This window comes from Corylus avellana, chromosome ca4 (genome assembly GCF_901000735.1).
Source record: "Corylus avellana chromosome ca4, CavTom2PMs-1.0".
Classification (NCBI taxonomy): Eukaryota; Viridiplantae; Streptophyta; class Magnoliopsida; order Fagales; family Betulaceae; genus Corylus; species Corylus avellana.
In genome coordinates this window covers 20,578,286-20,589,804 of record NC_081544.1, presented here as the reverse complement: position 1 = coordinate 20,589,804, position 11,519 = coordinate 20,578,286, and the positions used below count along the sequence as shown (strand labels likewise).

Here is an 11,519-nt window from a genome sequence, read left to right as displayed (position 1 = left end):
TTACAAGCCAGATTTAAGGTTCACAAACCTAGATCTAGGGTTCCCCTGCGTGTGTGCCTCACATGCCTCCCATCTAAAGATGTAGATCCTTAACTTTTATGTTATTTTTTGTGGCCTACCGTCTCCCTTATTGCAAGTGCCCATCTTTTGTTATGGAAATAGAATAGAGAGATGTCATTAGTCGGGCATCCCTCCAGCCTAAGGGACATCGGTTACAATACAGGCCATGGTTTTATTTGCCACTTATTTCTTGAAGGGTCCCCTTCAGTTTATCCTAGTCTCTTTTTAGTTCCTTCGGAAGCTAGTCAGCTAATTAATGACAGCTTTTTCACTTGTTTACTCTCACACTTGGGATCCCCTTCTGGGCTCTGAAAAGGCTCTGCCTTGGATCTTATTAAGTACAAATTTCTCCATCAGTAGTAACTAGAATAACTACCCAAAAAGTCCAAATTTTTTACTTTAGTTATTGCTTTTTTATTTTTTATTTTTTTAATTTTTTTATACACACTCCAACTGTAACGACTCATAGAAAAGCGCTATCACCCCAACAAATATGACTATTTACTGTAACATTAATTTTACTTTTGAAGTATCTGCTAGAAGTGCTATAAGGACAATATTTATTTGTTTTCTTCTTTTTGTCTGTATTTGCTGATGTTTTCCTTATTTTCCTATAATTCTCTCTCTTATTGATCTGTTCTTGTTTTCTGTATTTATTATTGCTTCCTTTATTTCCCTGCATCTTTCTTTTCTTGTTGGTCTGCTCTAGTTTCGTTTGTTCGAGCTCATCTATATATATAATAATGTTATTTGCGTCGATGAGGATAAAACCAGAACCCATATAGAAAGGTTAGAAATGGAAGAGAGGATATAAAAAACGATGAAGCACTAAACAAATGATAAAAATCCGACGTACGTAGAGGTCTTGGCCCTGGAGAGAGCGCAGATTAGCCCAATTGCCCCTAATTCTAATCAACAAATCAAACGGAGAAAAATTAACAGAAGTCAACTTTCAAGGCCTCTCTACCAAAGTCAACTTTCTAAGCCTGTGTGTGTGTGTTGGGATCAAGCTTGCTTCCAGGATTTTACTTTTATATTCCATGCTTCTCAGTTGACTAGTTACCAATAAATGGCATGCTTCCTAATCAAGCATGCCTCTTGGCCACAAAAAAAGGCATATTCTACTACATATGCCGGTTTAGGGCCATGCTCACATGTACATTACAGCACCATTCACACAAAAAGGCATGGCATAATTCCCTGACTTCTTAAAGGTTTATCCACAGAATCGTTATGCGCCTTGTGTAGGACAAATTTCAGTCTTGAAATGCATGGGGACTCTTGAGATATTGACAAACATTTAATTTTAAAAGCAGAAATAGATATAAGATTTTCTTAGGAAAAGAAAAAGGAGCTTCAAAATTTTATTTGACCAGTATGCTTTGCAATTTGCATGACGTTTATACATATACCAGTGCCAAATTTTGTGTCCAATACACAAAAAAAAAGTGGAGCCATCTCATATTAATAAAGACAGAATGGTAAAAATTACCAGCAGTTGACTGGTTACATCAACAAGAGGAAAAGATGTGAGATGATGGGCAGTCATGCTCGTTTTGTCCGCCTTCCAACTAGAAGGGCCAACTCTGTATCAATCTTGAGGGAGATGTCAAGTGCTTTTACAGAATGTGTTAGTGCACCACTGCAAACAAGAAGAAGCTGAATAGTGTAAGTCATACTAGAAATGAAAATAGCATTAGTTGCTTGTAATTTTGTGATGACTACTACATTATTTAAACAAGCAGCAAAAGGTGCAACCGTGCAAATATCAAATGATTTCTTAAAGACTGCTTTATCTGGATCCCTCAAGTTAAAATATTGGGCATTCTCTTTTACCTCAAGGGTTTTCCCTACAACTCCATACAGGTTCCAATACCATGTCTTCAACCATCTAGACTACTAATCTAAGCAAAGTGAAACAGGTTGCAACTTAAACACCCTTTTAAATTTCAATATTCCAAGTACATTCTAGATTTTGTGATTTTGTTGAATAAATGAGGCAAAAGATTGTGAATGAAAGAAAATGGAGACATGAGTTAGTTTGACTCCTACTCCACAATCTTCATGATATATGTGATCAATCCAGGACACTAGTAACCGGGCCAGTGTAGTGCATGCATTTCTCTAGTGGTCATGATGGACTAAATTTAGGATCAAAGGCAGAGTTGCAAACCTATCCCATAAGTGCTCAAAAAGATACCTTCAACCAATTTCATCATTCTAGAAACACAGTATTATCACCAATTTTAGTTTTAATATCTTGTCTTCTAAGGCTGTTGAAAATAGCTGACTACCCAACCCGGCCAAAATCGACCAAAGTTGGAGTCAAGGGTTGGAAGAAAATCTCATCTTAGAAGAGGCACCGGTTCGGGGGTCGGTTTTATAGGATAAACTGACCCATACCGAACCCACCAACCCCTCAGACCTCTCTGCAATTTGTTTTATAAAACCAATAATAGGGTTTTATAGATGAAGAGGCATTCAGACTTCAGCTGAATAAGTCATTCATCTCAAAATGTTTTTGAGGCTTGCATGTGGGGCTCCAGAGGGAACACTGCAGATGCATGAGCTCCACGTTTCATTTTTTTCAGTCTAATCATTGATTGACACGAGCCACATGACAAAGAGAGTGATAATGTGAGTCTCTCAGTGGGAGACTTTCGTTTCTTTTTCTTCTTTTGACTTGGAGCTGGGAGACCTGGACCAAGGTCACTAGGAGAAAGAAAAGCACTCCTAGTGAGCTTTGTTCTTTCTCCAACACAAGTAGAACAAAGCTATCCGGTCATTTTCATTTTCATTCGAAACAAAGCTCACTGAGAGATCTTCATTTCTTTTTTTCTTTTCCTTCCTTAGGTGAGAGACCTTCGACTCCAGTGCTCTCAATCTTACATTGATCCTTTCGAAAACTGTGCCACCGTTGCCTCCCTATTTCCACCATGGCCTCCCCACCACAACACAGCCGTGTGTCTCACCATTATCTCAAACCTTCTCTAAAAGTAAATTTCCTCTTCGGTTTCTTTCTCTTTCTCTTTGGCTCCTCTCAGCTCTCACTCCCCTTCGATTTTCTCTCACTTTGTCTGTTATTTTCGGTCAATCTTTCTAATAGATATTTAGCACTTCCTTCCTGTATTGTGCTTTTTTCTCTGTATTGCTTAACATACCAAAAGGATTATACAGTTGCTGCAGTATTTTTGGATTCTCCCTTCTTGTACTGCATAACAGAAGATAACAAAATAAGGAATAAAAAATTATAATAGGCTGAATTGTAATTCTCGTTACAATCAGTTGGAAACCACCAAAGTATCTTAACCTCCTTTTGGTATGGGATCTAAAGAACTTATTGAGTTGGGATGCACATTCTAAACCTACCCTTAAATTCAGATATATGATTCTCCAGTGCTGCAGCTTGAAGCTGCAGTACACCTATTGATCAGCAGTTGGTGCTATGCCTGTTTCAAGCGCACTTAGCTTGCACAAGTAAGACATATTTATAAGTGATACTTCCACAACCAATGCAGCGGTACACCTCCATTACCAATGGAGCTAGGTACTCCTTGAACAGCAACATGACAATTTAAGGAATCACTATATCTCACTTCAGAAGCAGTAACTCACCCTTAACGAGTTGTGACTTCTATACACAACCTAATCCATTTACTAAGATAATCTACAAAGTTGAACTGCATCAATCATACCAAGACAACTTTATTGTCTATTTCTATTCATTCAAACTATAATATTCGTTGATTAAGATATTAAGAGTTGCAATATTACCTGGAAATGTAGGTCACTCCAGTCTGTCCAATTTTGTGTATCGTTTCAAGAGTAACATTGCCTGATGCCTGTCACCGTGAAACAAGCAAAACAACTAATTAACTTCAAAAGGCGCATAGTAATCAATACAGCTAAAGGTTATTCTCATTCAATTATGTTAAAATATTAATTAAATGATTAAATTCAACATTTTTTATCAGCTTAACCTTTTGAAATAATCGGTAATTTAACATGGTACCAAAGTAGAGATCCTGAGTTCAAACTTTGACTCTATAGTTTACTCCACATTTTAGTTAAATATTCCACATCTTGAGCCTCACTTGTTGAGGGAGAGTTTGAGCCCACATGTAAGGAGGAGTATTAAACTATTAATTAAATGATTAAATTCACTATTTTCTATTAACTTAAGGTTTTAGGACAATCAATGATTTAACAAATTACAAGATAGAAGCATAGCATATGGTGACAGAGAAGATTGCATTGAATGTTAACAAAAATGATGATGAGGATTTGAGTGGTTGAAATATATTTGTAGTGTCAGGTTTCAAAAAAATTATAAATGAACAAAAAAATGAAACGTAAAGCACACAGTCCAATTAGATGGATTAAGGCTTTATTGAAGAGGGATAAGACAGTGAAGCAATTATTCAGCAATGATAATCATTACTGCTACATAACTGACAGGCTTCATGTTAACCACGATCCATCATATTGAGATAATGACACAAGTATGGGAAAAAATGTAGACTGTTACTAAAGGAAGTTCAAGTACTAGTTCTGCCACTTTAAGTATGTTTTACTCAAAGATTTCACCATATAAAATCTCACAAAGCACCTATCTTTCATTGGCTAGACAGATTGTTTAGACCCATGGATGAAAGCATAACAAATTGGACCATATGGGGATACACTTTTTCTTCTTTGAAAAAGAAAAAAAGTTCAACTGTAAAGTAGACATCAATGACAGCTCTTTTAAAGTCTATAGCTACCAATGCACCAGATATTATGATAAAGAGTAAATGAACAACATAGAATATTAGATACCTCAGTATCAAATCTCCCATTAATCAAATCCACAGCTTCTTTAAGCATAGATACGTCTACATCTCCATTTTGTAGTGGCACAACCATGTTATCCAACATTATCCGAGTCAAGGACGTCTTTTTTTGAGATGCATAACGTAATACCTCGTGTACTTCCTCTAGTGTCCTGGTTTCAACCTAGGAAAAGAAAGAAAAGAGGTTCGTACTGTAACAATTATAGTTCCCACAAAAATAAATTCTGCAAATGGATGTTAAACACATTGACACTCCACACACACACACACAGAGAAAGAGAGCCGGGGGGGGGGGGGTATGGAAAATCATTCAAAATAAAAATGGAAGATACATCAACTAAAAGTTTGAAGCAAACCAATAAGGAACACTTAGCAATCAAATGGAAATTTATCTCAAGAAACAAATTGGATAAGATACTCGACAATTTCCACCTCTTCTCATAGATACTTGACAGAATTTAAAGACAGTTAAATTTTAAAAGTAGAGAATACTACCTCAACCTCCATTTGAAGTTTCTTTTGCTCTAAATATGTGTCAACAGATTTAATGGCATTTGTGATACCTCCAGCTATGGATATATGATTATCTTTTATCAAGACCATATCGAATAAACCCATTCTATGGTTCCGCCCTCCACCAATAAGTACCTATAATGAGAGAGTACTATAAGGTCAACCAAAAAATATGTATACAAAATGAAGGAGCATTACAACTATCAAGTAAAAGCAAGGCAGTGATCTAGACCGCCCACTTATCCACCAAACGTAAGCCTGGAGCAGTTTTCCTCGTCTCTAAAATACACGCAGGGTATGCAGCATCTGCCATTTCCTGCAGAAAACAAAAATGTCCTCTTAAATCTCTCCTTCAGGCATCACACATCTGTCAGATATATATTTACTGGTAGCATTTAGCGCAGTGTAGTGTTCCTTAAATCATTCTACTGCAAGTCTACAATCTTTTTTTTTTTTTTGATAAATAATCAAAATATCATTAAAAGTGTATGCGCCCCAAAAGTACACAGGAAGTATAGAAGAGAAGACACCTAAGAATTAGGGGGCAAAAAAAAAGAAAAACATGAAAACTAATCACTATAGGAAAAACATAAGCAACTATCCAGAGGTACAAAGTGCGGAAGAAAAAAGAAGTCAACTCCTCCAACGTCCTCTCTCAGTCCTCAAAACACCTATCATTTTTTTCCCTCCAATTACACCACAAAATGCACAAAGGCACCATCTTCCAAACAGCAGACTGCACGTCTACAATCTAATAATAAATTTCACCAGTTTAAACAATTAGGGTATACCTTGTCCAGTTTTAGTCCCTCAACAAACATTACAAATATGACCATTTATTTCAATCACATATGCAGGTGTTTGAGGCCCATATTAATTTATTAATGAACTTAAAACCTAAAACTTGATAGATGAAGCAGTGACAAAAACTTTTATATTTCAAAAAAAGGAAATGGTTTGGTCAAACAACAACAGAAGCGCCCCACCCCCCCAACATTTCTCTTTATTTGTTTATGGGGGATGGTAGTACCTGGCTATAAAAAGCTGGCCATTTCCCTGAAGTTATCATGATTCAAGTTTAGGTGCTCTAGTAAGGAATTTATTTTTAGCATAACTAAAACTGAAGGTCAAGAATTATAGCAACCTCTTTTCTGAGTTGATTTTGAAAAAAAAAAAATGAAGGAAAAAAAAAAAAAAAAAAAAAACCTTTGTTAGAGTTGCTATTCCACTCATTCTCTGCATAAAGTTTAGAGCTACCCTTTCAGCTACAACGATGTTGTGTGCCCGTCCTGCACATGAATTTGTAAGGTTTAAAAAATCTCTTTGATGAATTTCTAAAATGCTACTGATAATTCTTTTTTTTTTTTTTCTGGCTTACCATAAACTTTTCCAAACTGCAGTCCTTTATGAACATAATCTCCATCTTTTTGAGACCAATCCACCTGAAATTTAAATGTGCATTCGTAATGACCAAGCAAGCCACTCAAACAAACAGCATACACAGTGCAGTGCTGATACCTTCAGAGAAGGATCAACCTCTTGAAACACCATCTCTGCAAGTGCAATTCCGGCGATGATACCATCTTCCTTAGCCAAGAAATTAGCTTCCACTTCCATGTCAATAGGAGTGGTGGCCATGCTTGTAACATCACCTACAAATAATAGGACCAAATTATCAGATATTATTAAATATTTAACACTGCTTATAGCAACATTTTCTATGTGAACAGCATAAAATTTATTACCAAAAAAAATCAGATAAGATAACCAAATATTAGAATCATTGAAATTGGTGGGTAGGGGGAAAATTGGAGAAAAACGATAGAAGACAAGATAACCTTGACCCCCGGCATCTTCAGCAAGGGCTAATTTGATGATTCCCTTTAGATCATAGGTAGGGTGCAAAGGAGGCTTTAGAGCAATGGATTCAAATGGTTTGCTGGGATTTCCGGCTGTTGCAGCCATCCTAACAATTCGTCTGCAATGGCCCAGATAATTAAAACAGTATGAACAAACAAATTGACAAAATGCACACTTTTCAAAAATATGTACAAACAAAACAAACCTTGAGGTCGTAAACAAGCAAGGCCCAACTAATGGAGAAAAAGACAGCATCCCCAGATAACATCAAAACAGAGGCACGAGAGATGTCTATTTGGTGTCTGTAAATTAACAATAACATATCACGACAGTAACATAGAATAGTATTTACGAAGAGAGTTTGAACATACTTGCACAATACGCCAAAAAAAGTGAGAAAAATCTATGAAATTTAGGAAATTGATCGTCTTCGTAGGGGAATGGATGGGATAGATGGTTCACCTGATTGAAGATTGCAACGAGAGTTAGCCGAGACTGAAAGTTGCAGGTAATCGACTTTGAACACTGAGCGTCACAAAGGACGCGGGTCTTGTGAGAGATAGAGAGGCCCAAGTCCGACAGCTATTCTTTCATTTTTTATTTTTTCTTTTCATTTTCTTTTTCTTCTTTTTATTATTATTATTATTATTATTATTTTTTTTTTTTTGAATAAATTCAAAATTGGTTCATGTGATTGGTTTAATTTACAAATCACTCACTGTGGTTTAAAAAATAATCTATAGGTCCCTAGAGTAGGCCAAAATAACATTTTATAGGTCTTTAGGGTAGGCCAAAATAACATTTTACTCCCTGAACTTATTTTCCGTTAAATGATTTAACGGAAACAGTTATATTACCACATCACACCCAATAAAAATAAGACACGTGTTCTTTTTTATTTATGCTTTTAAAAAATGACAAATAAACTTTTTCATGTCATTTTGAAGCTCTAACACACACTTCACGTCAAATTAAATAAACATAATCCCTCTATATCCCCTGTGCTGCCATTGTCTTTATCTTCCCCTATGATTTTTGCCGTCGTCTTCATCTTCTCCAACGATTCTTGCCGTCGTATTCATCTTCATCTTCATCTTCCCCACCGATTCTTGTTGCCGTCATCTTCATCTTCCAAAAAAAAAAACGACATAGAGAGAGAGGAATAGATTGTTTCCGATGCCAGGAAACAAATTTTGAAGATGCTTCAATGCCAAAAAACAAATCAGAATTTCCATAGAAAGACTGCCCAAAAATGCACTAATCAAAAAAAGCCGATGCCAAAAAATCTCAGTGTAACTCACAGATCGAATATCACACCCATCAGAAGATGAAGACGACGACAAGAATCATTGGGGAAGATGAAGACAACGGTGACACAGGGAATATAGAGTGATTAAGTTTATTTAATTTGACGTGGAGTGTGTGTTGGACCCTCAAAATGACGTGAAAAAAACTTAATTGTCATTTTTTAAAAGTATAAATAAAAAAGAACACGTGTCTTATTTTTATTGGGTGTAATGTGACAATGTAATGGTTTTCGTTAAGTCATTTAACGGAAAATGAGTTCAGGGAGTAAAATGTTATTTTGGCCTATCCTATGGACCTATAAATTATTTTTTAAATCACAGGGAGTGATTTGTAAATTAGGCCAACTACATAGACCAATTTTGCATTTATCCATTTATTTATTTTTTCTTTTAGTTTATCTGTAGTACGAGGAGAATCCACCTATGACACTATTTTTTTTTTTTTTACTTGGAAAAAAAAGAAGAAGGTTTTTAGAGTCATGCTATTCTTTTATTTTTCATTCAAATTTCTACGATTGCTATGACCACCACGATGAGGTGGATTTCGAGAGGTAAGATGCACGGCTATATCTGAGACGTTCATGGCTGGTTAAGTTTGTTCAAGACGTAGTTCATGGGCCAATAGGTGACCATAAATTTCTTAAATGGAGAGGGTGTTAGCTCTTGCTGTAAAAGAGGTGACAAAAGGGGTGTATTCTGAACCAAGTCCCGCAAGGAGAAAGATTGTTTCTCAAGGTCACTGAGAGGTTTATTGATGGTTGTAAGGGCATCGATGAGAGTCTGAAACTTGTGGAAATAATCAACGATAGATAGGTTGGCTTTCTTCAAAGTGGCCAATTGAAAGTGCACATTTAAAATATGTGCTTTGGATTGAGACGCAAAGAGGGACTCTAATTTGGTCCAAGCTTGGTTAGACGTTTTGCAGTTTGCAACAAGAGATATCATCATTTTCAATATGGCGGAGGTGAGGAAGCTGATGATGATTTGATCTTGCATCTCTTAGTGGAGACATGCTGGATTCGTCTTAGTGGTGGTGATGGAGGGCGGTGGGCATGAAATAGATCCATCAATATAACCAAAAAGATTATCTCCTTTGAGATGTAAAATGACTTGGGGCAACCATGTAAGGTAATTATCTTGAGTGAGTTTGCTAAGATTGAAGTTGGAGAAGTGATGCATTTTGGTGTTTTTCTCTTCATAATTTTTTGTCCATTTATTTTTTAAAATTCATCAGAATTTGCCATGGACCAAAAAAAAAAAAAACAAAGCATGTCTCAAGTTTTGACTTTTACCATTTATCTTTTTTCTTTCCTTTTTCGGTTTGTGCACGCAAGGCAAGAGATTGGACTCGGCTGCCAAAGGTCCACTTTTATGTTCGGTTGGAATTTTTTACCCAAGCCCAACTAGTCACCTCAAGTTTGTGTCCAATGGGCCTCGACTTTTTAATACACAGAGGTTGTGGCCCATCTGTCATTTGTAATATTTTATCATTTTATTTTTCAATAAAAAAAAATGTTATTTTTTTGTTTTTGTTTTTGTTTTTATCTCTTTTCATCCAATTGTATGATGAAGCATATGATGCATGGCCAATAGAGATTGGATTACATGAAATCAAGCCAATATTGCGACACCCCTCTTCCTCTGCCTGCCTTCCCTAAGCCGGAGCAGCTATTTTGTGGAGTAGTTGTTTCTCATTTGTTGTATTTTTGTTCTTTCTCTATATTTACTTTTCTGTTTTGCTGTTGATTTTTTTGGGTTACTGTCTCCAAGTCTTTATTTGATTTGATCTAGTGGAGGAGACTTTTGTAGCTGGTGTTTGTTCATCAACGACTCTATTATGGTTTTTGTTAGTACGTTTCCTACAATAACCATTTTATGATGGTTGTTGTCTTTACCGCTTGGGACTCTTAATTGATTCCTTTTGCCATTTGTTACTATCTTGTGCGACCCTTGAAAAGGCTCGGCTCGTTTATGGTTCTTTTTAGAACCATGAATGAAACCATTGCCTACTGTTTATCTATTAATTTGTACTGTCTTTTCTGGTTAAGTTGTGTTGTTAGGGTACCCACTCCTTTATTGTTGTTCGATCTTTGTAACCCATTTTCCTATATTTGAATAAAAAAAATAAAAAGTCAATATTGACACACCTCCAAATGACCTTTGCTAACCCTAGCTACTTCAACGCTCACAGCTTTGAATATATATACAATTTTCATTTTATCACGTTTAATATCCTGCTGATAAGAGCCTACTCTCTAAGCCATCAACCTTGAATAGTAGAAGAGCTACTTATGACTTAGACCAAGATTATACAAATTATAGGAATGCTTATTAATGTGTTAAGGAGATTGATGTCTTGAAAAATCTTTTTATGAGACCATTAATATGGAGTTTAATTATTTTATATTCACACGTATATACTTAACATATTTTATATAAAAGAACTCCACGGATTATTTTCTTTTAGGCTTTTTAGGAATCTATGCATATATTACATTTATTCCCCCCCTTTAATTACCATTTTTTTTTAAGTGTCCTCCTTAAAAAAAAAAATTCAGAAAAATAACTTTCATAGAATAAAAAATTCAGAAAAATTGTCATTTTGTGTCTTATAAAGGTATTTTTATCATTTTAGATCGCAAAATGGGGACAATATTGATATTCTACTTCAATTTAAATTGGATTTATAATCCTCCTATTGCATCTTATGATGGATATGATTTCCTTTGAAAGAAAATGTAAGAAAGGAAGACGAAATTGGAGTTGCTAGAAGATGATCAATGTCAGAGTTTCAACATTAATGATTTAGTTATTTACTGTTTGTCCAAATTGGCTGCTGCTGCATTGTCAAGTGTCAACATATTGGCATGAACTTCAAACTACTCACAAGTATGATAAAATTCCACTATAATGCATGCACCCTATGTTTCTTGGCGTTGAAACTCAT

At 35.6% G+C, this 11,519-nt stretch overlaps 1 protein-coding gene across 1 annotated transcript; it reads right to left on the bottom strand.

Moving 5' to 3' along the window:
* Nucleotides 1-1,438: 1,438 nt before the first annotated feature.
* Nucleotides 1,439-7,839, bottom strand: LOC132179361 (quinolinate phosphoribosyltransferase [decarboxylating] 1b). Its single transcript, XM_059592068.1, has 11 exons — nucleotides 7,728-7,839; nucleotides 7,471-7,567; nucleotides 7,244-7,383; nucleotides 6,924-7,057; nucleotides 6,784-6,847; nucleotides 6,612-6,694; nucleotides 5,638-5,721; nucleotides 5,388-5,540; nucleotides 4,879-5,055; nucleotides 3,835-3,902; nucleotides 1,439-1,702 (listed from the first exon to the last, which is right to left on the bottom strand). The coding sequence occupies exons 2-11, from the start codon at nucleotides 7,518-7,520 to the stop codon at nucleotides 1,606-1,608; spliced, it is 1,050 nt and encodes a 349-aa protein (XP_059448051.1). The 5' UTR covers nucleotides 7,521-7,567; nucleotides 7,728-7,839; the 3' UTR covers nucleotides 1,439-1,605.
* Between the last annotated feature and the right edge of the window lie 3,680 nt (nucleotides 7,840-11,519).